This window comes from Abramis brama (genome assembly GCF_963993115.1).
Source record: "Abramis brama genome assembly, chromosome: 5".
NCBI lineage: Eukaryota > Metazoa > Chordata > Actinopteri > Cypriniformes > Leuciscidae > Abramis > Abramis brama.
This window is the reverse complement of record NC_139967.1, coordinates 39,784,855-39,811,659: the sequence shown is the minus strand read 5'-3', so window position 1 is coordinate 39,811,659 and position 26,805 is coordinate 39,784,855. Positions and strand designations below refer to the sequence as shown.

The 26,805-nt window shown below is 44.2% G+C and overlaps 1 protein-coding gene across 1 annotated transcript in view; it reads right to left on the bottom strand.

Annotated features, from left to right (window-relative positions):
* Nucleotides 1–26,805, bottom strand: part of tmem232 (transmembrane protein 232) — a gene marked incomplete at its 5' end in the record, with an annotated part of 34,668 nt that overhangs the window by 6,476 nt on the left and 1,387 nt on the right. The window contains 7 exons of the mRNA XM_084113312.1: nt 13,072–13,241; nt 14,003–14,165; nt 14,897–15,008; nt 15,133–15,281; nt 15,354–15,475; nt 23,218–23,314; nt 23,452–23,609. Coding sequence (XP_083969438.1) covers nt 13,072–13,241; nt 14,003–14,165; nt 14,897–15,008; nt 15,133–15,281; nt 15,354–15,475; nt 23,218–23,314; nt 23,452–23,609 — 971 coding nt within the window. The remainder of the gene's footprint in view (nt 1–13,071; nt 13,242–14,002; nt 14,166–14,896; nt 15,009–15,132; nt 15,282–15,353; nt 15,476–23,217; nt 23,315–23,451; nt 23,610–26,805) is intronic.

Here is a 26,805-nt window from a genome sequence, read left to right as displayed (position 1 = left end):
ACGAAAAGACCATAAAACAGTACAATGTTTTGACAATTCGGTAAATTACTGTAAAATTGGCAAAAAATGTAAAATTGTAAATTTTTTACTTTTGAGTGACAAGCAAAAAGGGATGATCACAGAGAACATGTTTTTGCTCTTAAAAACCTGAGACACATAATAGTTACTACAGTACTGCAGTTACTATAGTAGATTACGCAATAGTAACTGCAGATCCGTGAAGCTGGAGAATGGACAAGAAGGGTCTCGAGCACAAGACGTGGCACAATGTTCAGACGTCTGTCTAGCCCATACTTACATAGAAAAACAATTAAAAGCAGCAGAGCTTAAACGGGTCAGACAGAGCTTTATTACCTCATACCAGTAAGATATGTCGCTGCAAGAGGGAGGGGAAGTTATTTTGATTAAAGTTTGACACGTGATTTAAAAAAATAATAATAATGTGCATGGATAAATCATTTATAATTAACCTTGCAATATCCCTTAAAGAATAAAAATTGTCCATTTTGATTTCATGGTGACTTTAATTCCAAACAAAAAACATTCAGTACTTATGCCCCCCACAAGATGTCGTCCATTGTGCTAATGCACAGCCTGGTGTGTATTGGCGGGTCATTAATGTAAACACGCTCGGTTGTATCAAGAGAAAATAAATAAATAAATGTAACATTTAAAAATATTTAAACTAGCTACTGTTGTTGTAATATAATTAGTACAAATCAATAAGACTATTTTGTCAAAAAAATCTCTGAATGAGGTTTTGTTTAAAATAAATCACATTAAAGGGCTTCTTTTTAGTGCTACTGCATAGAATAAATATTAAATAAACCAGAAAACATATCAGACTACATACATTTTTTTGTTATTCAGACTTAAAAGAACAACTGTGTTTTATTTATTATTTTTACACACATACATACATACATATATACATACATATAAATAAGTAATAAAATATAAGAACATTGTAAAAACATGTTGGTACAAAATAAGGGCATTGCAGTTTTTGAGTTTGCACGGATGGACTGAGACAGGGAGCTGTTAGGCTTCTCTGGTAAACCTGACCCAGCCAATTTTGGCTCTGATTTTGGCTGGATCCATGACAAGAACTGGGCTGGCTCTGACAGGGAGCATGCCATGGCAACTATTTTCAAAGTATTCCTCACATCTGTGACCTGAAACAAAAGCAAAAATCAGGTTTATTATTTAGTCAGTTTATTATTTATTTTGAACAACAACTTCCTCCCATTTCACAAGGTGTCCTCAGAGGACATACACTAAAATAAGTTTTTCTTTTTTCTGGGTAATATATCTTCAAAATATTTGTAATTCAGTACCTTAAACCATTCATGGAAAATAATCTTGCCCAAATTGAGTCGCTGTGTTGGCTCACGCTGCAGGCATGAGCAGATCAATTGGCAGAACTCTGTGCTGAAAGATAGGAGAGACATTATTACCTTCATAACTTCTCTTTTCTAAACTGTAAGACATGACTGGAGGTTAGAAATGTGAACAAATCCTGCATCATCTACCCTGCCATGTTTTATTAACTATTTCTCTTTTGTATGATTTAGAATTAGAATTGGCCTTCTTTGTTGTAATAAAGATCTCACCTTGTGACAAGCCAGCTATGGACCAAAGGTTCAGATTGATAAAATTCAAGATGTGGAAGTCTGTAAATTTCCCGCATACTAGTGATAACAAGAGCACCCCCAATGAATATACTGTTGCTGGCTCCCCGTGATACTGGCCATTTGATATGAATTCGGGTGGGCAGTACAGTCGTGTGCCTGTAAGAAAGAGATTTTGTATTGTGGGTATTGCATTACCACAGCATTTTGTCTTGGTGTTTATTAGCATACTAGAAATCATTAGGTGCTATTTAAGTGATTCCTATTCTATGGCTTCAATACCTACCCATGAATGTAGTATAGTTTGAGCTTTGAAGGAGGCTGCTGCAGCCAAAGTCAATCAGTTTGACTTATAGGGTGTTCTTGTTGATTAAAAGGTTTTCCTTTTTTATGTCTCTGTGGATTCTGCCTCCATGACGCTCCAAAAAAAAAAAACTGCAGCTTGGAAGGCATCGGCACTCCAGTCGAACACATAGCGGGCTGGAGCTTGGAGGACGTCCACTCTCCAGTCAGACACATTGAGGGATGGAGCTTGGAGGACGTCGAGTCTCCAGCCACATACATTACAGGCTGGATGTTTTAGGGCATTGACGCTCCAGTCAGACACATTGCAGGCTGGAGCTTGGATCGCATTTACACTCCAGTCACAGAGAGTGCGGTCTAGAGCTTGGAGGGCATCAACACTTCAATCAGACACAGTGTGGACTGGAGCTTTGAGGGCATTAACACTCCAGTCGGACACATTGAGGGCTGGAGCTTGAAGGGTGTTCACACTCCAGTCGGACTCATTATGGACTGGAGCTTATACTCCAGTCGGACTCAGAGCAGACTGGAGCTTGGAGGATTTTAACACTCCAGGTGGACTCAGTGCGGACTGAAGTTTGGAGGGCGTAAAGACCCCAGTCAGACTCAGAGCAGACTGGAGCTTGGAAGGCATCAACACACCAGTCGAACTCAGTTCGGACTTGAGCTTGGGCAACATCCACACTGAGTCCAACTGGAGCTTGGAGGGTATTCCCACTCCTGTCGGACTCAGTGCGGACTGGAACTTGGAGGCCGTCAACACTCCAGTCGGACTCAATGCAGGCTGGAGCTTGGAGGAGGACTTTTTTACTAGGTCTTCTGTGACCAAAAAGTACCATCCAAATTCTCTTTTCTTTTTACATTTCTTATCCTTTCTTTCTCATTTTGTCACATCTACATCAAAAGCCAGGTGGTGCTGGAGTGGGACTTTTACACTGGAAATCGTATTTAAAAAGGAATGACCAATCAACCAAAATCATTACGAATATTAGGCCTAATTAAATATGAAATCCTCTTAAATAGGGGTGTGCGATATGACAATATTTGATCGTGAACGATTAAAATTTCTCCACGATTCACTTTTTCGGAAATATCGTTGTATCATGATACAGTGCACATTCTATCAATTGCAGTTCTATGGCATTCACCTACGTCACAAGTCGCAATGCAAGTCGCGCTAGATGTCGGCGTGTTAACAGGATCATATACAGTACATTACTCGTGACGTGAGATTTAGCAACACAGTGACGATGGATGAAAACAGTTGGTCCCTAAAAAAAAAATTCAACACCGGTAATATGGAAATGGTTTGGATTTTCCATAACAGACACGGCGCAAACAACAGTTATTTGTAATGTGTTGCAATGATAGGATTCGCATATCGGATGGCAACACGACAAATCTTTTTAACCACCTCAAAAGAAAACACCCTAAAGAATATGCTGACACTCAAATTGGGAGGGGACCCAGCGTGAGTGCATCGGGCACAACCATGCAGCAGACAGAGGCTACAAGTCTTAAACAAACAACTCTAACGAAGGAGGCATTTGAGAAGGGAACTCCATATGACAGGACAAGTAAACGCTGGAAAGATGTAACTGATGCAATGACATTTCACCTGGTCAAGGATACTGAACTGAACTGTGGAAAATGAGGGCTTCAAAAGACTGCTCAAAGTCGTAGATCTCCGTTAGGAGATACCCAGCCGCAAATATTTTTCCGCCACGGCCATTCCATGGCTGTATTAAGAATGCTGCAGCAAGACACAAAATTTAAAACATTACATTTTATTTAAGTCTGACCATTCATTTCATTGATGACTGGAAGTTGTGCAGTGTGTGTCTAGAAACAACATACTTCCCATAAGACCACACGGGAGAGCTCATAGCACAAGGCCTTAGGGAAGCACTTGAATGTTGGGGGACTGAAAGAAGCGAACATGACCTGCATGACTACTGACAGTGGGGCTAACATGGTGAAGGCCTTGGAGCTCAACAGTTGGACACGTCTGCTGTGCTTTGGGCACAGACTTCATCTATAGGTGAGTGAAACTAAAAAATAAAATATTGTCACTGGCATTTAGGAGTTTGTTTGTTTGTCCTAATTACATTAGGAACACTGAACAGAGTAAAATTATGAGATTAGTTTACAATATAAATTGCATTATTATATTTAAATGTTTTGTATATGAAAAAAATGGTATTGTAGCACAATCTGTTTGGTTTCAATAAAATATTACAATTGAAAAATAAAAACATTTGTGGATTAAAATGCAATTAAATCTAATTAATACATTTTATCCTTTTTTATTTTAGAAAAAAGTGCCAAAGACCCTCGTGTTGAACGCATAACATATATCTGCAAGAAAGTCGTCAGTTCATTCTCAATAATGCTCAAACTGAGCTGAAACTACTTCAACAGAAACTCCTCACGAGTCCCCAACATGATGGGGTTCCAGACTCAACATGATTGAGAAAGTGCTTGACCAGGAAAAGACCATTTTGCAGGTCCTGAAGGCAGACCGTAAGACGAGGCATTTGGTCCCATCATGGCAAGACATTGACGTGATGGAGTCTGTGAAAAAGGCACTGAGACCACTGAGAGACTTTACTGATGCACTCTCCGCTGAGTGAGTCCTACATAAAGCCAGTGCTTTACCTGTTGAAAGTCAACATCTTGAGCCTGAATTATAATGACACTGAACTAACAAAAACAATGAAGACAACCATTCTCAATATCCTCACTGACAAATATCAGGATCCCACCATTGATGGCCTACTGGATATGGCTTCTTTTGTTGATTCCAGGTTCAAAACCCAGTACATTGACAGCGACAAGATAGAGGGAATACAAGCCAGAGCTGTATCTGAGCTGGAGTCTTTGCTGACCGTACAGTATCCAGCAGCATCGGTTGAGCCGCCTACATCTGCCACCACATCACAGTGCCCTGATGCAGAACAAAAGAAAGCAAAGAAATCACTTGCCAGCTTTTTGAAAACCTCAGCTGCTGTAAGTGCATCTGCAGCTGCAAGATCAGCTTCCTTATCTCTAAAAGAAGCAATAGAAGGGGAATTGGAGGGATACTTGTCCACAACTCACAGAAAGAAATGGTGGAAAGTCCATGTGGCAAACTTTCCAAGAGTTAGCCAACTTGCTAGAAAGTTCTTGTGCATTCCAGCAACAAGTGCTCCCTCAGAAAAAGCCTTCATCACTGGTGGCAATATCGTCATGTGCCAAAGGCAACTCTCAAGCCAGATAAAGTCAAACAAGAGTTTTCCTCTCTAAAAATTTGTGCTTTTGGTCAGTCATACTTTACATTCTTAGAAGGAGATATACGTTGTAAGAATGGGAAAGGTTTGTTCTAAAGCTGCTAAGTTTACAAGAGTCAGGATTCAGAAATATTTTTGCCCCTTTGGTTGATCGTTCAGGTTCTGAATCACATTGCACATTGCAAAATGTACTTAAAGGGGTGGTATAATGCCCCTTTTTACAATATGTAAAATAAGTCTCTGTTGTCCCCAGAGTGTGTACCGGTATGTGAAGTTTTAGCTCAAAATACCCCACAGATATTTTTTTACAGCATGTTAAAATGAGGGTCAGTAAAAATGCGTTGTTTCATCGTCGTTTCAAAATCATAATCAACCACCCCTTTAAGAGATTAAAAAAGGTAGTTTACATATTGTATATGATTTTTCTTTATTAATCTATTTATGGTGTTGTGTTTTACCTTTTGAAGCAAATGTTTATTTTGGGATAAACATTTGATACGTTTTCTCTTGTTTGGTGGATGTGTCAAAAATGTCAGCCCAATCAGCAGCAACATGTATATAAACCACACGGTATTAAAGAGACAGCTCGCACAATAGGTCCAAGTAAAGTCTTTTACAAATGTGTCCGCTGCAGCTCGGTATATGCAACAATTGAAGATATTCGAATACATGTTTGTCGTAAGAGTTATTTAGTAAAAATATAGCATATCAACAGTGATCAGCAATAATGATAAGCCTAATACTCATAATAAAAATAATAAGGTCATATAGATCATAAAACAGTCTTGGAGGTAAGAGGTGGATTATCCTTCATCCTGAAATTTTTGTCTTTTCATTCTGAAATGCGAGGCAAATGCCTTCAACGCACCACCGTTTCTGTTTAAAAAACGTTTTGCAACTTTTTGTCGGGGTTGGCTGTGAGTGAGTGGAGGTGGGGCTGATTTGCATATTCATAGAACTGCATATACTAAATGAGGCAAGGGTGTAGTTACATTCAAGCTATTTTAAGGCATGAAGAATTTTTTTTATTGTCATTTTGGCACTCATATGAGATAGCAGCAATAGCAAACCATACAATCAGGGCTGGACATTAACACCCGCCAACCCGGCAAATTGCGGGTTTCAGCAGTGACATATAACGCAGTCACTCCTACAAGGGGTTGAATTTTATATACACTCACCTAAAGGATTATTAGGAACACCATACTAATACTGTGTTTGACCCCCTTTCGCCTTCAGAACTGCCTTAATTCTACGTGGCATTGATTCAACAAGGTGCTGAAAGCATTCTTTAGAAATGTTGGCCCATATTGATAGGATAGCATCTTGCAGTTGATGGAGATTTGTGGGATGCACATCCAGGGCACGAAGCTCCCGTTCCACCACATCCCAAAGATGCTCTATTGGGTTGAGATCTGGTGACTGTGGGGGCCATTTTAGTACAGTGAACTGTTCAAGAAACCAATTTGAAATGATTCGAGCTTTGTGACATGGTGCATTATCCTGCTGGAAGTAGCCATCAGAGGATGGGTACATGGTGGTCATAAAGGGATGGACATGGTCAGAAACAATGCTCAGGTAGGCCGTGGCATTTAAACGATGCCCAATTGGCACTAAGGGGCCTAAAGTGTGCCAAGAAAACATCCCCCACACCATTACACCACCACCACCAGCCTGCACAGTGGTAACAAGGCATGATGGATCCATGTTCTCATTCTGTTTACGCCAAATTCTGACTCTACCATCTGAATGTCTCAACAGAAATCGAGACTCATCAGACCAGGCAAGATTTTTCCAGTCTTCAACTGTCTAATTTTGGTGAGCTCGTGCAAATTGTAGCCTCTTTTTCCTATTTGTAGTGGAGATGAGTGGTACCCGGTGGGGTCTTCTGCTGTTGTAGCCCATCCGCCTCAAGGTTGTGCGTGTTGTGGCTTCACAAATGCTTTGCTGCATACCTCGGTTGTAACGAGTGGTTATTTCAGTCAAAGTTGCTCTTCTATCAGCTTGAATCAGTCGGCCCATTCTCCTCTGACCTCTAGCATCAACAAGGCATTTTCGCCCACAGGACTGCCGCATACTGGATGTTTTTCCCTTTTCACACCATTCTTTGTAAAACCTAGAAATGGTTGTGCGTGAAAATCCCAGTAACTGAGCAGATTGTGAAATACTCAGACCGGCCCGTCTGGCACCAACAGCCATGCCACGCTCAAAATTGCTTAAATCACCTTTCTTTCCCATTCTGACATTCAGTTTGGAGTTCAGGAGATTGTCTTGACCAGGACCACACCCCTAAATGCATTGAAGCAACTGCCATGTGATTGGTTGATTAGATAATTGCATTAATGAGAAATTGAACAGGTGTTCCTAATAATCCTTTAGGTGAGTGTATAATATATACATTTTTCAGTTGTAGTCTTTTAAAAAGGCATCTGAAATAATAAACTATGTGCAATCAAAAATATTGATTATTTGATACATCGATCCTTAAATATCTAAAACGCTTCCAAAACTAATTTTCCACAGAATAGAGACACAGTACTAGCTGAGCTTTCTCACTCTGTCATCTCTCCGACAGCAAGTTGACACACTCGTTTCATTTGCTCCGGATGAATATTGTTGGTGTTACAAGGCTTGAATTTCGGCGTGGGAATGCGTGTATTGTGCATAATTTTACTCATTCCCACATTTTGTGCTCACACTCAAAGAGCGCACACATAAAGCCTCCTCTCAGCATTAAATTTAGTTTTTTTTTTTTTTTTTGCTGCTGATTGCGCTTAAACAGTCAAATACACAAAATAATTTCAAAATGCTGGTATTGGTGAGTATTCACATAAACACAGTTATGTTTTAAGTGAATGTAAACAGTTGAGAAAGAAAACGCATGTGTAACAGTATAATGCAAGGGTCTTTAACCAGGGGTCCGCAGTGATACTGCAGGGGGTCCGCTAGTTAATGTTTGATCACAAATAATAATAAAAAAAGTAGAACTGGAAAAGGATTGGGAAAGGGAAAGACTCATCCAAAGCTCCTCAGCTAGATCTATCTGCGAGCCCCATGACTGCAGAAGGTCTAGGCTAGTCCCGAGCCGAGGTGAGGTAGCCTGGCTACCATCCTCCCTGAAGAGAGCCAGGTGGGAGTGGAGCATTTTCACTGCCCCAAAAGGGATGACCGTGCAATTACTGACGTAATAGTGACACAAAATACTAAATAAATAACCTCATTTAGTGATATTTTAAAATAATTTTAATATCAATAAACATATTAAAGTAGGTAATATATATATTTTTAAAACATATTGTCAATTTGTGGCACATCTGTATTTGAGTGACATGTGCCACTGAATGTTTTGTAATACCAGAGGTTATTTACTTACATCAGTATAGCACAATTCATCTGTCAGTCACTACTGGAGGTGTCACAGCATACGGTGACATGTTCCGCGATTTGGTGTCAGTGTCAGTGTTTCACGACAATGTCAGTGACACATGCCATTATTCACTGGCACATGCCAATGAAGACCGGATGTGCCACAAAGCATAGCGACGTGTGCCCCTGGCTTCTTTGCATCAGGTGCCAAATCACTTAATGTTAAAAAGACAGAACCACCAAACTATCGTATCGGTTTCGGCCGATATCACTCTGAATCATATCGGTATCGGCTGAGAAATTTAGTATCGGTGCATCTCTACTTATCATTGCATCTAAACCAACAATATGTTTATTAAATCCAATACCCACTAAACTACTGAAAGAGTTATTACGTGTTGCAGAAGAGCCTCTAGGTCTCCCAAGACTCCTCAAGCTGGCAGTTATTAAGCCTCTCATTAAGAAACCACATTTAGATCCAAATGAATTTGCAAATTACAGACTCATTTCAAATTTTCCATTTATGTCTAAAATACTAGAAAAACTTGTGTCTCAATTGTGCTCCTTCCTGCAAAAAAATTATATCTATGAAAATGTTCAGGCCCTATCATAACACAGACACTGTGCTTGTTAAAATTACAAATGATTTACTTATAGCTTCTGACCAAGTCTCAATACTAGTTTTACTTGATCTTAGTGCAGTGTTTGACACTATATATCATAAAATACTCTTCTACAAAATGATACTGGTATTCAGGGACAGGCATTAAGGTGGATTAGATTGTACCTATCAGACGTTACAATTTTGTCTATTTAAACAGGGAAAGATCTAAGATAACATCAGTAATTATGGAGTGCAACAAGGATCTGTGTTAGGCTCTCTGCTATTTTCAATATATATGCTGCCACTTGGTAATATTATAAAAAAAAACATGGAATTATTTTCCACTGCTATGCAGATGATACTCCATTATATATTTCATCATGACCAGATGACATCTCTAAATTATCCAAGTTGACAGAGTGTGTAAAAGATAAAAAATACTGGATGACCTGTAATTTTCTTCTATTAAATTCAGATAAGACTGAGGTATTACTTATTGGACCAAAAACCTGTACACAGAATCTCTTAGAATTCAATTTGCATTTAGTAGGATGCACGGTTACTTCATCCTCTACAGTTAAAGACCTGGGAGTTAACCAATATTAGACAGCAACTTGTCTTTTGAAAATCATATTTCATATGATACAAAAACAGCCATTTTCCACCTCAGAAACATCGCTAAGCTACGGAACATGCTATCTGTTTCTGAAAAATTAGACTAGATTACTGAAATGCATTACTAGCTGGTTGTCCTGCATCCTTAATAAACAAGCTACAATTAGTTCTCACTAGGTAAAGAAAATAAGATCTTATAACACCAATTTTATCATCTCTACACTGCTTATCTATTAGGTTCCATATCAATTATAAAATACTGCTACTGACTTATAAGGCCCTAAACGGTTTAGCTCCTGTGTGTTTAACAGATCTTCTATAGCCCAATAATCCATCACGCTCTTTAAGGTCACAAAACTCTGGGCTTCGGGCAGTACCTAGGATTTCTAACTCCACTAAAGGAGGCAGAAAGCTTTCGCATTTGGCTCCTAAACTCTGGAATAGCCTTCTTGATAATGTTCGGGGCTCAGACACACTCTCCCAGTTTTAATCGAGATTAAAGACACATCTCTAACTAGTAACTAGAGTACGTCAGCTCCAGTTTGGATCCAGCCTCTTATGAAGACTTCAGATGCCCAACATTTTTAAAAAGAAATCTATTCTGTTCTATTTTTGGCAAATGTAAAGGCCCTTTCATACCAAAAGAGAAATGACTACAACCTTTGAAACAGTTTTACATCGCCATGAAAGCACAGTTGTCCAAGAAGGGTCATCGAGGGAGCTTTGCTGCTTATGTGGACTGGGTGCTGGTATCTTGTGGATCTCTGCTCACCGTCGGAACCGAGGACGATGACGCTAGTCCCACTCCCAACCCAGTGCCCAGCCAGAGGCCATCCCGCTGTGAGGAGTGACAGCACGAGCCCACCGCAGACCAAAAGTCTGCCTCCGCCGTGATACCCGCGCCAAGTGGAGCGATCGAGCAGGACATGCCTGAGTTAGCCAAGTCTGACTAGGTGTAAGAGCTGGCTGGCCCATCCATTGTTGTGGGTCCCTCTTGGAGTACAAGGGTATGGAAGTGAGCTCCGACCACGCTCCCTCCACTGAGAGTGAGAGTTTCTTTGAGGCTTTAATAGACTCTTGTTTTGTTTTTGGAGAGTTGGATCCCCTGCCTCCTTTAATCCAGCCCAAATTTTAATCTTCATCATCAGACCCACTGGCCCCACCCAACCTCCTTCTCTCACCTACTCTCTAAACTACAACCTTGGCCTTAATATGTGTATTGTCAATCCCTGTGTTTCTCGTCAATCTCCTCTCCAAGCCTCAGCCACTCCTGCCACCCAGTCATCACTGTCTCCCATCAACCCCTTAGTACCACCCCAGCCTCCTCTCAGTGGTGTGGCCATACCTCGTGCCTGCTGTGAGCCACCTCCTCCTGGTTGTGGGGAGTCCGTGGCTCCGCCTTCAGCCTCAGAACTCTCCAATCCACCTCGACCCATTGCCCTGGCTCCTGGACCTGTGCTCCTTTCTCCAGCAAGGAGCATCAGGCATTCGGGCTCCCTCAGACCGTTGGCTCCACCTGTGTCGGACATTGCACCACTCTCGCCACAAATCTGCAGGCCGTCCGCTGCTCTCCGGCTCCACCCCTAAGGCTCAGTCATCCCCATGGTGCTATCTGGATGCCTACTTCAATGACTCCTCCCTTCAGCGCCACCGCCATGGATCACAGTTCTGGCTGTGGCCTGGGTCATCACCTGCCTGTCCCTGTTCAAGGCCATTCCCTGGATCACACCACCCTGGACTTTCCGTTCAATCCCTCTCCTGGACTTTAGTCCTCCACCAGAGCCTCTTCCATTCATCTGCCGGCGCGAGGTCCCACCTGTCTGGGAGGGGGTGTAATTTCACAGTTTCACTCAGTTTGGACTTTGTTAATTTTGCAACGTTTCTCCCTGCCTAGTTTGTTGTCATGGTCACTCATTTGGTTTGTCATTCAGTTCAGGTGTGTCGTGTGTGTGATTTAATTATCCTTGTTTGCCTGTGTATTTAAGTTCCCTTGTTTCTGTTCATTGTTGTCGGGTCTCGTCTATGTTTGGATGTGTGATACGATACTCTCTTTATGTGGATTTATTAAAGACCGCCTTATTCCTTCATCTTCATATTCATGTATGTTCTGGCAACACAATCTGTAACAGCCTCAGGCTGAAGGAAATGCAAATGTCCTGTACAGCTCTCAAACCTTTCAGCTGTGCTGACATTCTGGATTACAAATAGGACGCAGGAAAAGAAAGAAGAAAGTTTATTGCTGAAGTAAACACTTTTACTTAAGCAATAAAAACAAAAACTAAAATTAAATGTGATGTTTATCTAAAGTTATTTAAGCTTTTTGGTATGGTTGAATTTGATCAAGAGTTAGCAGCTGTTATGATTTGGTGGTGGTAAGACAGCATTCAGTTTAATGATAAATGTAATCTAAAGTCATAGTCCATACCAGACAGAGGGTCAAGCGCATGTAATCAGTCCAAACACACATACAATTCACGGAGGGCTAACAGAAACAAGGAATCCAAAACTCAAGCAGAGATGAACATAAGGAACATAGGACCTGCTCGAAATGCTGACAGCAGATGCAAACCAAAACAAACAAGACTTCATAATGAATGCAGGGCAAAAGGCATTTAAATAGACAGGGTAATGAACTAAGAAAACAAGACACAGCTGAAACAGGTTAACTAATAATGGGCAGAGGGTACTAAGAAATGAAGTCCAGAAATAAAAGAGTCTATGGAAACATTGAGGGACGAGGCTGCCTTCTGCTGGTACTTAAGGGTACCGCAGCTGACAGATGTACTGGCAGCAAAGATATTGGTTAATAAAGTGAGATTAAATACATAAAGTATACTTTTGTAATTTTTTACATATTTAATCATTGCAGCGCACATAACACCTTTACTCTCAAATTCTCTCAACATGGGGACAGGAGAGGTGTCAGTCAATAAATTATTATTTGAAAAGTAACTCAGATATTTTGATGTAAATTTAAAAGTAATGCAATACTATTTACTTGAAAAAATGAATCTGATTACGTAACTCGCGTTACTTTTAATGCATTACTCCCAACACTGCTCGTAACTAATGTTTGCTGACTTCAGAAACATAAATCCCTCTTAAGCAGAGGGAAATATTCTAAACAAGAAAAGCCTGGTGAAAAGACATAAGAGTAAGAGACTTAAGTGTTAATAAGAGTAATTGACAGGCCAGTTTAAGGGCAATTGTTTTTTTCTTCAGTTGTGAGTAGTGTGTTAATATTTGGACTAATTTACTTTGTAGCAGCAGGAAGCTGGAGTACCTCAATGATCCTCACAGCATTGATTATGCGGGGGTCTGTCTCCTGGTTCAGGTGTTTCTGAAGTGTTATCCAGGCAGTGTTCCTCAGACTCTCTGAAAGCGTGATCCTCCGGCTGATGTGTGCCAAACCTTGAACCACACTGTACCGCAGCCTCCATTTGTCTTCATGCGCTACAGACACAGATACCTGCTTTACTTGTCTTTATAATAGACATTATGACTAGTAGCCCCAAAAAGTATTTGAAAAGGTTTTTTTTGGTTGCAAATACTTTTAGTGGATGTATGTTATGAAAGCCAGTTCTCCTCAAGTTAACACAGGTGACCTGCAGTGCAAAGTAACCACAGGTGTAATAAAGAAACGTAATTTTATGTGACAATACTTTTTGGAAGCCACTGTATATAAACTTTATCCCATAAACTTGTATTATGTAATTACCCACTAGTCCTACCTCTAGTTCAGAGTATGATTCTAGTTTAATGCAGACATTGGCTGCGTCCGAAAGCTTAGGCAGCTGACTTATTGCCTCGCTGCCTTGTCAGGCAATGACTTTGCAGCGTTTATGCATGAAGATACCTCAACAGACTGATTTCAAACTTCTGAGGCGTAACGGTTTAGTGAACGGTTCTACGGTTTAGTGAACAAAATAGAGAGAGCTTTGGTTATAACTAAGCAAATATTTCATTACTACAATAGTAATTTACAATAGCAAAGAAATGCTATAAAAAGGGGAAAACGTTGGTCAAAAATGTACATTTACACACAAACTGACCACCAGCCACTAGATGAAGATATCTTAGGAGACAGGAAGTGAAGCTAACATTGGGTTTGGATGTGCCTTGATGCCTTCCAACCTTGGAATGCATCTTCCAAAGGCAGCATTTTAAATCTTTCGGACACAGCCTTTAAGCATATTTCTGTTTAAAGAACTTACATTGTTTTAACAAAGTTAAAAGTCCTCCAGAACATCTGCACGGAGAAGAGTTTGACAGCCCAATGAGGGCTGTTTTCTTAATTTCAGCACAGCAGCTGTTCAGGCAAATGTCAATCAAAATGGAGCAGTATATGTGCTCCAACTGCCATGGCCAGGATGCTTTCTGTACAGACAAAATACAGACAAATAAATAAATGAAAATACTTTCACAAAATGAGTATTAATTAATCAAATGATTAAAGATTTATTCAGAACCTTTTTGAGTATGACACACAGATTTATTTAAAGGAATATCTCACACAAAACATTTCGTTTCTGTTCTGTCCAGATTCTGTCAGTTATCTTATTTGTCACCAGCATCAATGACGCAGATTTTTTAGTCCAATCTTATTATTTATTCAAAAATACATTAAAATGCAAATCCATAAATACATCTATAAGTGCATAATCAGCTTCTGGTTGTGAAACCGCTGAGATTTAAATTCCTAAAGAAATGGAATAAACTTTCAAAGGTGAGAACGTGTTGCTTGGTGTTTTTATTATGTATTAACTCAATATTACAGTTTTTTTTATTACAGGTAACTTTTTAATTTCTTGTTAACTGACACCTTCGATTTGTTGTATTGTGTTAGTTCAGCAAAATCATCTGCTGAAGTCTATTGCAGATATAGATATTCATACATGCGTCTAACTACGGTTGCAGATGCACAGCCAACTAGCTCTCAAGTGTTGATTTATAGCAGCCCATAGAAACAGCTGATCTATGCATTTTTATCTTTGTTGGACACTCTTTGTCAGTGACCCACCATCTTGATGTTCTAAACCCATATTACTTTCTGATTCTCACTTTTTTTTAAACTACTCCTTTAAGTTCATAAGTACTTTCTTAAGCACCTGAGTGCTTTCTTGTGTTTGGACCATGTGAAGGCTCATAAGGGTCTGAAGGCACAGCATGCTAGATTTGGCAGCCTCTCCCAGAATCATCAGTCCTAACCCACAGTCGACCCTGAGAACAGTGGAGGTAAAAAAGATTGATGTTACTCTGGGATTTTAACCTACAGTTCCACCTATAAGCTGCTTATATCACATAAAAACCTGTGGAAAGTATCTCACAAACACACTTCACGCACCAGTTGTCTTGTTGAGGTTTATCTCTCAGCAACATAAGCTGTTTGATCACTTGAGAGAGCTGAGTGCCATTGTTTTGCACACAGTGATAGCTGAAAAGGCACTGCCTTAGGACCTGGTTAACACCATGCTCCTGTGCTTCCACAGAGACCTGTCAATCAAATAGAGTTTTCAATACAGTGAATCGTTCAGTTCAGCACTTCTTTTCTGATATAATTCAAACCTGCACTGAAGTGTCCTCGGTAAGTTTGAGACCACACAGAACCTCCCCGACACGCATCATGAAGTGAACAGAAAATAACATGTTCGGGAACTCTTGGTAGCGTGTTTCACACTTCAACAGCCCTGTCAACAGATAAAGACAGCTGCAAACTTTACATGCATTCCACTGATTCTTGCGACATTGGACAAAACATGCCCCACAATTTCACCTGCCATTTGCAACATTTAAGGCGGGCGTACACGGTGCGATTTTTGCTGTTTTTACGAGCTCGCAGATGATTTTTTTCACTCGGGAGAAATCGAGTGGAATCGGTGATGCTCGCATGGTCGCGGCTCACAGCGTGTGAGAGGAATTACGAGCCGAGCCGAGCACGTTATGAGCACCTCCCCGACCTCCCGATCATTTTTAAAAAATTCGGGGAGTCAGCCCGATTTTCACCAGCTGTCCCCTATTGCCGAATCATACACAACCACGTCGGGGCTATACCTCAGTGGCAGCAACCATACAGCGTGCGCATACACTGTCTCTCTCTCACACACACACACACACACATATGCACACACACACACACACACACACACACACACCTCTCTCTCTCTCTCTCTCTCTCTCTCTTTTAAGTTTTTATGTTGAAAGGAATGGCTACTCTCTGCTTTTCAACAAATCATTTTTCTATCTGAAGCTTTGCCTGCATGCAACATTGACAGTCTCTGTGTTTAGCGCGAAAGCTCATGTGATTGCTGCCGGCTCAGGATAAAATTCATGCAGGACAGTCGTGCCGTGTACCAGCTGCTTTGACGTGATTATCAGTTAAACTGACTCGCAACGTGTGCAATATCTCACGACCTCCCGAGTCTCCGAACTTGCACCGTGTACACCCGCCTTTAAACTGTGGAATCACATGTCCTCACTCTATAACCCAATACATCACTTGGTCACACTTTAGTTTAGGGTCCAGCTCTCACTCTTGACTTACTATTAACTGTGTCTTTTGCATTCAAAAAACGTACTCGGTTACTAACGTAACCTCGGTTCTCTCTAGAAGAGGGAACGAGTACTGCGCAAGTATCTTACGCTATGGGGAAATCTCTTTTCCGCGAGATACTGAAGCCACAAATTATCCTTAATTTTGAAATAATGTAAAACGCGTTGCGGCAGCATGCAGGTATAGGCAAGACGGCTCGCGTGCCTATTAGCTGCCCTGCGGCAACTGCAGCAGCCTATCGAGAGAGGCCTCCGTGACGTCAGATCCAATGGGGGCGCTTCGCGCCCACTACATCACGTCCCGCCGAAACTCACGTGGCGTGGGCCTAATAAATACGGCTTGATAGGCTGATACACTGGTTTTCATCGCCAAAGCGAACCAGAGCTTGTTGCATGCACGGCAAAGATACGCAGTACTCATTCCCTCTTCTAGAGAAAACCGAGGTTACGTTAGTAACCGAGTACGTTCTCTTACGAGAGGTCTCTCGTACTGCGTAAATATCTTACGCTATGGGAAACACAGTGTAAAACGCCGTGCGTGCTGAGATCCAACACCAAAGTCCCACGGGCAGGTGCCCGGGGCTCATATAGTGCAAAATCACAAGGGACTCACAGAGAGTATGGGAAGAGGGCTGAAAGCGTCATCCCTGAATGAATAGCACCTGATAAGGGGCCATTTATATTGTTTCACACTGCTAGGGCGAGAAATCGGCCTGGACAAAAGAATATAATGGGTCTTAAAGGGATACTTCACCTCTGGGAAGATGAATGTGTATTTAAAATAGGTCATTTAAGTAGAAGAAATGTGAAGAAATTTTTGAATTTGGAGCTTTCTAGACTGAGAAAAGCCAGAAAATGTATTTTTGGCTTATGTGGATGAAAGACAACAGCTCCCAGAATGCACTTGCTTCGCTGCCTTAGGAGGCCACGCCTACCGGTAAGACAGCGCAGTTGAAAACAACAAGGCTAGCCTACGTGATGAGTTTGCCAGGGATTTAGAGATCGCCCAAAATGTCCGGGATTCGTCTTTTGCGTTCTACAGTCGCCATTCATTCATCATGTTTACTGTGGCAAGCAGGACGAGGCTGACGGCCGCGGGAGAACGGCGCGAGGCCGGTGGCGTCATTACTGAGACGCGCCGGGTCTTGCATCTCTCACGGAGGAGCAGGAATTTTCTTAGCAATGGTAAAACGCACATCAACCGATCACGTGTTTAGCGTTCATGTAAACACTACATTCAGATTCACCAATCGGAATGAATTCAGTTAGATTGAAACAAGAGGTGTGCATGTAAACAATGAATGGCGACCGCAGAACGCAAAAGCTGAATCCCGTACATTTTGAACGATCTCGCCCGCCGGACAAGTCCGGGAAAAGGAGGATGGTAACCCCTACTTACTCAGCTTTCTCCTACTATTCAGCTTTCTCCACAGAACAAGAGCCTGCTAGCTTAGCTTCCAAAGAAAGACGGCTGACACTGTGTACATTCTGTGAGTGAGATCCCTCCCTCTATGGGCGGGCTGAAAACATGCGGAACAACGTCTTCTACTGGCTGTAGTCTTTAGCCTCTGACCAGAAAATCCTCTGATGACGCAAAATGACGATTTTTGCGTCATCTGAGGATTTTTTCCAGACAAAAAATACATAAATCTCTTGTCTCAGGGGGATATGAGGGTGGAAAGCATGGTAATTCGAAAATACTACAGGTTTTCTACTAATACAAAGCTTAATGCTAAATCCTGAAGTATCCCTTTAAAACTGCCCATTAGAGATATTTGATCGATCTGCGAGCGTTGCTCAAGCAGTTTCAGAATTCTGAGCCGATAGCGTCGGGGCAGGTAGTTCTGATTTATTGGACCGAAAGTAGCTTAGCCTGCAAAGCGGGAACCTCTAGGTTATAAAACCTTATAAATGTAGATGGGGAGGCCCAGCCTGCCGCCATACAGATATCTTGCAAGCCAATCCCGCTATACCAAGCCCACGATGAGGCCATGCCTCTAGTGGAGTGCGCTTTGACACCTAATGGGCACTGCAGGCCCTTAGAAGTGTAAGCCAGCGCTATAGCATCAACTATCCACCTGGATAGGGTCTGTTTCGGTGCAGCTAGTCCCTTAGAACGTCCGCTGAACAAAACGAAGAGCTGCTCCGTCTGTCTGAAGACGGTTGAGCGTGACACATAAGCTCTAAATGCCCTGACTGGGCAAAGGAAGCTGGCGTCCTTCTCCTCATTACAGACCGGCAGAGCCGACAGAGAAATCACCTGAGCCCTGAACGGTGTGTTGAGGGACTTAGGAACATATCCGTGCTTTGGTTTGAGTAAGACCTTCGAGTCATTTGGCCCAAATTCCATGCATGTTGCGCTTACTGAGAGCGCTTGCAAGTCCCCTACGCGCTTCACAGAAGCGAGAGCCAGAAGAAACGCTGTCTTGAAAGACAAGTGTTTGACTTCTATTGACTGTATTGGCTCGAATGGGGGCCCCATTGAGGGGGGTCTGGGAGGATTTAACCTTCTAGCTCCTCTAAGGAAGCGGATGACCAGATCGTTTCTCCCCAGTGACTGGCCAAGCGTTGGTTTAGCAAACGCCGCTATAGCCGCCACATACACCTTGAGCATGGAAGGGGCTCTACCCTTGTCCAGTAGCTCTTGTAGGAAGGAGAGAACCTCTGTCACTCCACAGTCTGTGGGTGATATACCACGAGCTGTGCACCAGCTAGAAAACACAGACCATTTTGAGGAGTAGAGCCGTCTAGTAGACGGAGCCCTAGCCTGCGTGATCGTGTTCAACACTCCCACTGGGAGGTTAGCGGGTACCCATTGATGGCCCACACATGTAGGGACCACAGCTCCGGGCGAGGATGCCAGATCGAGCCCTTGGCCTGAGAGAGGAGGTCCCTCCTCACTGGTATCGGCCATGGGGGAGTGCTTGACAGCTGCATCAGAACTGGGAACCAAGCCTGGTTCTTCCAGAACGGAGCCACTAGTAGCACTGAGCATCCGTTTTCCCTGATTCGCTCTAGTACCTGAGGCAGGAGCGCAACTGGGGGAAAAGCATAGAGCGGGCAACGGGGCCAGACGTAGCCCACGCACTTGCATGAATAGCTAGGGGTTGAATGAAGTCTGGGCTCTGGCCGCGATATGGTGGCGACCGGAGAGCTCCGGTGTGCTGAAACACAAACATCGCGCTTGTAGCGTTCGAGGCGGGGGGCGCGCTGATCACAGCGGGCAGCCTGTCCGCGCTCGACTCTCTTACGGCGGGTTGCCGAGGGAGAGCGAGCGGGGGGTGTCCGTGAGTGAATGTGGGCGCGGGACAGTGGGCACATTTACTGCACTGAAAACACCGTCGGCGTGAGCTGACTGTATGTGTGTTAGTTTCGTTTTTACTGAAACCGTGTGTTTTACTGAAACACACCGTTTTTACTGAAACAGTGTGTAGTGTTTGTGGGCACTGGGACGTGGGCACATTCACTACGTTTGATGCACAATCGACATGAGTCGAATTTATGTGTGCGAGCCCTGTATTTTGGTGGGCTGTGCTTGTGTGTAGGAATGAACACTGGGTTGTGGGCATTTTTACTACACTCATAACACCATCGGCCGTGACCGGAATACCAGAAAATACACTCTTTATGGGATTTATCTGGGTCGCCGTAAAAACGGCGTTTGTGTGCAGGCAAACAGGCTGTGGTACCGATTTGTTTACTGCTGAATACACTGGAACAGTCGCATTTACTGGAACTGAACGAGCGAGAAGTTTTGGTGGAAGTCTGGCCGCAGCGGGACTTGAACACCGTCGTTTTCCTAGGCTGGCTAGGAAGACTTTGAGGCCTCGGGCTTTATCTCGGTCTTAGGCCGGGGCCCACGCGGCGGGGGGCGGCGGCTAGTGGCAACCCCGTGTTGCGGGCCTGTCGGCGCTGCGAAGCGGCAGCGGGCTGAGGCTGTGGCTGGGTGCTGCGAGCAGACGGCGGCTGTTTAGAGCGACCTGCTACGGAGCTAGAGCGCTTTGGTAAAAAGTGCTTCATAGCCTGTGATGTTTTCTGTACCTCAGCGAATCTATCCGCGAAATCTTTGACGGAAGACCCGAAGAGGCCGGCAGAAGAGATGGGGGCGTCGAGGAACGAGGAGTGCTCAGAGTCCGGCATCTCAGAGAGCGTTAGCCATAAGTGTCTCTCAGCCACGGTGAGAGAAGCCATGATTCGCCCTATGGCCTGTGCAGCGGACTTAGTGGCGCGAAGAGCCAAATCCGAGGCGCTTCTCAGGTCCGGCACACAGATAGCTTCCGGTCCTTCCTCATCCAGTTTACGGAGAAGGTCGGCCTGGAAGATTTGCAAAACGGCCATTGTATGCAACGCAGATGCAGCCTGTCCAGCGGCGGTGTAAGCGTGACTGTGCATAGCTGACGTAGTGCGGCAAGCTTTAGAAGGCAGCGCCGTCTTAGCACGCCGTCCAGCAGAGGGCGGGCAAAGATGGGCTGCTACAGCTTCTTCCACTGGAGGAAGAGAGAGATAGCCTCTGTTTTTAGCATCGTCGACCACAGAGAATGCTGCTGAAACAGAGGTGCGTACTCTGGCTGTGAAGGGTGCGTTCCAGGATTTTGCGACTTCTTCATGAAGCTCAGGAAGAAAGGCACGGTCTAGAAGACTGTGAAACGCGGTCCCTTTGCAGGAAACATCCATCCAGCCGGTTGAGCGCGGGTTCCGCGGGCGCCGCCCACTCAAGGCCGAGGCTCGCCACGGCCTGCGTGAGTAGACGCGTCAGCTCAGACTCAATGCTGGCCCGTTTCCCAGACGATTCGCGAGCAGAGGGGGCGAGGTCCACAGAGCTCGACCAATCCTCACTGCCCGACGCCAGGATAGAGCAGCTGTCATCCCCCACAGACACGGCTTCCTCGTCGTCATCCATAACGGAAGCGGCGGCAGACGGCGGCCGCTGTCCGGCGGATAGAGACTCAGGCGAAGCAGGCGGGGAAGCTAGCGGGCGAACCGGCGAGCTTCCACAGGCTGTAGGAGGTTCAGGGACCCGCTGAGAGCGGCGCGGCGTCGCAGCGGGCAGAGGTGCAGACTCGGTGAATAATGCCAGGCGAGTCCTCAGAGTCACCATGGGCAAAAGCTTGCAGTGAGGGCAGCCGCCGTCAGCGAGCGCGAGAGCTGCATGATCCTCACCCAGGCAGGAAGCGCAGATGACATGGCGGTCCCCGTCGCTGAGTGGGGCTCGGCACGAGCCACAGAAGGTACGAGGCATCTTGATAAAGACGCTCGCTCTTTTAGAAAGGGAGTGTGCGTCGTGGAGGCGAACACACACTGAGCAGTAGAAAGGATATAGTACGCCGGATAGCGTAGCAGGAACGGCGACTGAAGGCGGCGAGTTGTCGACCAGCGGCTTCAGATGCAAGGGTTCGTCCCGCAGAAGGCTTTTTCAACGGCGCGGCTTCTTTTCTCTGGATCCAGCGATGCGTGAAGCTTGCTGAAGAGATGAAAATCAGTGTATCAGCCTATCAAGCCGTATTTATTAGGCCCACGCCACGTGAGTTTCGGCGGGACGTGACGTAGTGTGCGCGAAGCGCCCCCATTGGATCTGGATCCGCAGGGCAGCTAATAGGCACGCGAGCCGTCTTGCCTATACCTGCATGCTGCCGCAACGCGTTTTACATAATTTCAAAATTAAGGATAATTTTTGGCTTCAGTATCTCGCAGAAAAGAGATTTCCCCATAGCGTAAGATACTTACGCAGTACGAGAGACCTCTCGTAAGAGAACTCCTAATTACAGCTTATTAATAGTTAGTAAGGTAGTTAAATTTAGGTATTGAGTGGGATTAAGGAATGTAGAATATGGTCATGCAGAATAAGGCATTAATTTGTGCTTTATAAGTACTAATAAACAGCTAATATACTAGTAAGATGCATGCTAATAAGCAACTAGTTAATATAGTGAGAACTGGATCGTAAACTAAAGTGTTACCCATCATTTTAATAAAATATAAATATATCATAATAACATAATTATGGAAGCCCATTTCTGCCACCTAAAAATAATAATAATGCCATTCTATATAAATCAGTGGTTGTTAAACATAATTATGACAGTCAAAATTATGAAATACTAAGTATGAATTAGATAAAATGACAACTGAAGAGTTATTTATTTTTCAACATTTTATCTCATAATTTCATAATTTTTGTCAATTTCTGACGGACTAAGTCATAAATTTGAGTTTTTATTTAAATGTTTTATCTCATGTCTTAGTATCTCATTTGAACTTTTATGTCATTATGATTTACCAAAGCACGATTTTTTCCCTTATATTGCGAAAATAGGCTTCCATAGTATACATATTATATAATACTATGTTATGTTAAAGGATGCTAAGCGATTTCTGAGAAAACGCTGTTGAAAGTGGATCCGACCGAGCACCACAACACACCTGTAGCCATTCAGCAGTAGGGGGCGTTTACACTCATGAGGGGGGAAGAGAGAGAGTGAGCAAGAGGGAGATTTGTAGAAAGACTGTAGAAAAGGATGGCGTTAATATTAATTTCCAGCGCTGGAGCGCCCTAAAGCGGACCCTGAAAACAGATGCAGAGGTTGCGTTGTTTCTGCTTGAGTGTTAGGCTATTATTTGTGTGGAGATGGCAAATGACACCGAACTCTTGCTTGTATATAGTCTTGTGCACTGGATGTTCATTTTTTGTTCTTCCTTCCTTTTCATTTGTTCGTCATGTTTGCTTTATTTTTTTGCAAAGCATTATTTTGCTTTGCTTCAGCTATGATCAAGAGACTTTTTGATTCATGATTCATTTTATGATTTTGTCACAACCCTCAAAAATATGTAATTTAACATTTTATTGTTTTACACTAATGATTAAGTTGAGACAAGCTCAAACCTTTTAAGCTGTGAAGATAGATGCTGCTTAGCTGATGTCCATTTAAATTACCAGTCAGTTGAAAGATGAACAGCCTCAGAGAGACCAAATAACCAAGCTGTAAAAAAAAAAAAAAAAGTCAGCAGAACTATATATAAAAAGAGACATATAAATAAAGACTTATATATGGGTAATTCTGTAACTACAATAATAAAGGACCCATGTTTAATGATAATTTATATGTGTAGCATATACCTGCAGCATCCTCGTCTTATAAGAACTTGGAGTTTCCGACAGAGTTGTGTCAGAGCACAGGAAATACTGGATTGACTCTGCCAGGTGGAACAGCACAGGGATCTGACCTGCATGGATGGGTGCATGGTCCAATGACACGACCAGGACATCCAGTGAATCTGAAAAAAAAAATAAAATAAAAAATCATGGGCATCACCTTTCTTTTTTTTTTTTCTCTAACAAAATGAACCAAATTATCATGTTTCTTGGAAATGTATGTACCATAGTAATCATAGTAACCATGGTATGAGAATATTGCAATTATTCAGTCTTGAAAGGTAGGGTAGGTAATTTTCGGAGTGGCTAGCAATAGCCAGTTAGCTTTTGAAAGAGATCAAACCCTCCCTTCAGAGCAAAGCCACGCCTCCTCCAAAACACGTGAATGCGTACAGCAAGGAGCAACCATCCCGCCCTCTGGTGTTCCCCAGGCCTACACCCCCACGGCCTTGCCTCAGTCCATCCTCCTGGAAGTGTGTGAGCGAGCAGCCGCTCGCCTCAACATTGAGTGGCCGGCTCCACAGAGCGCCACCGACCAGGAAAGGGACATTTACGACGGGAAAGTGCTGGGACCCCCTCCCGGTCTGAGGAAACAACTCTTCCCCGTCCTTCCAGCTTGCGCGAAGCAAATGAGGCACAACTGGAGCGACCCGCTCAATCTCAAGCACGGTCTCACGGGCCTTGGTGTGAAGGATATGGGTGACCCCCCCCGCTATCGAGCCTTCCAAAGCCAGGCACCTTAACCCCGCCCAGGGCGGGCTGCTCGCTCCCCCTAAGCCAGTCTTGCCCAACAAGATGGACCGTTTTTCTGCCTCAGTTCACCAGGCCGCTTACAAGTCCTCGGCCTTGGCTGTCAGGGCCCTGAAAGTCTCTTCCCTCCTCTCTGCTTACCAGGTGCAGATCTTGGACGAATTAGGGCAACAGCTGGAAAAGGGAACCCCTTCTCTACCCTTGTGGAAGGAGATCCTTACGGTTAACGACCTCGTCCTCTGTAACGCTCGTCAGGCCGTCCAAGCCTGCGGGCGCTCTATGGCACTTTCTGTGGTGGGAGAGTGCACGCTCTGGCTTAACCTGTCGGGCCTTCCTGACAGTGAGAAGAGGTGCATCGCAGGCGCTTTGGTAGAGCCCGGCCGGGCTCTCTTTGGCCCTGCCGTCGCATTGATGCAGCAATGATGTGACGACAAAAAGAAGGAGGATGAGGCCTTCAAGTTATGCCTTCCTAGGAAGGCAGGCCCACACCAGGCCCCAAATTTCCATCAGGGCAAGGAAAGGCCCCGCAACAAACCCTACCCACGGCAGAATAACCCACCTCCTGCTAAACACTGGGGGAACTCGACTCCCGCCGCGGCAGGAAGACTGTCGAACCCTACCCCCACCGACTCAAAAATACAATTTCAGAATGTTAACTCATGGCTTGCTCGCCTGCACCATAAAACGGAACGACTGGTTCACATCGGTCGATCTGAAAGATGCTTTCTTCCACATAAGCTTTTATCCGCTACCCAGGAAGTTTCTTCGTTTCGCCTACCAAGGCACATGTTACGAATTCACAGTTCTGCCATTTGGGTTCTCGTTAAGCCCTCTGAGTTTCTGTCAGTGTGCAGAGACGGGCTTAGCACCCATGAGAATGTCAGGTCTGAGGATTTTGACATACATAGATGATTGGCTCATTATAGCCGAATCGAAGGAGAAAAGTGTTGCAGGACACCCGCCGTGTGCTCGCACACATCACATCTCTCGGGTTCAGGGTGAATGTGAACAAGAGCAATTTTACACCCAGTCAAAATGTGATTTTCCTGGGATTGGAGCTGAACTCAGTCTCCATGCGAGCGTGTCTCTCTCAAGAGCACGTTCTCTCTCTAATGAACTGTCTGTCGCAGTTCAGAGAGGGGGCGAAAGTACAATATCGCACATGCCTCAGACTGCAGGGTCTTATGGCTTCATCTATCCAGGTTTTGCCACTGGGACTCCTGAGAATGAGAGTGTTCATGAAATGGGTTTTGTCACTACATTTCAGCCTGATACGCGATCTTTGCCGCTCTGTAACAGTAACGCGCGCCTGTTCGGCAGCTTTGCGCCACTGGAAGAGTGCAGAGTTTTACGCACAGGGAACCCCTCTGGGGACGGTTATGATGTGGAAAGTTGTGATGACAGATGCGTCCTTAACAGGCTGGGGTGCCACCCAGGAGGGCAGAACGGTGAACGGTTTGTGGCCGAGCAGATTACGCTCAGCGCACATAAATTATTTAGAGCTTATGACCATATGGAAAGCTTTGAATCATTTTCTGCTTCGCCTGCAGGGACATCATGTGCTCATACACTGCGACAATACCACGGCAGTGGCTTACATCAACCGTCAGGACGGTGTGCGCTCGTCGAAACTTCATGCTCTAGCTCACAAGCTTTTGGTGTGGAGCAGACGGGTTTTCCTGTTGTTACGCGCGACTCATGTTCCAGGCATTCTGAAAAGAGTCGCAGACCTTCTATCGAGGGGAAACCCAATTTTCGGAGATTGGCGCCTTCACCCTCAGATAGTGGACATGTTATGGATGAGATTCAGACAGGCAACCGTAGATCTATTCACCTCACGCGAAAACTACCATTGTCCTATGTTCTTCTTGCAAAAGGGCGAGGACACACCCCTCGGGGTAGATGCACTGGCCCACCCATGGCCCAAAGTGCTGCTGTATGCTTTTCCTCCCCTGTGCCTGATAATTCCCACACTGACCAGAGTGAGAGAGCAGGGTCTGTCTCTCATTCTGATAGCACCCAGGTGGCCCAAAGCACCATGGCTGGCGGAGATAATCCCTCTGTTATATGCCGAGCCGTGGCGCCTCCCCCTCCGTACAGACCTATTATCCCAAGCGAACGGGGAGATTCATCACCCACACCCGGACAGGGTGGCTCTCTGGGCCTGGCCTGTGAGAGGACGAACCTAAGCACACTGGGGCTTTCGCCGCGTGTGATTGCTACTATACAGAATGCAAGGGCCGTTTGTACACGGCCCTTATATGGTTGTAAGTGGCAAGTGTTTGAACGGTGGTGCGATGGGCGTGGTCTCACATCATATCAATGCTCAGTTCTTCTTAGCCTTCTTAGCCCCTCCCTGCAACCCCATTGGAAGTAAAAGAATAGGATGAATGGGCCGGCAGGCCATGCACATTCCTGTCACCAAGCATGCATTTACATTCCTTCCTGGGTGTAAATATACACATATATGCTGGGGTTATTATCGTGTGTGTGCCACATACATGTTTCATGTCCTGCATGTGCACAGCAGTTATGTGTGTGCGTCAGGATTGCAGGTTCATGATTATG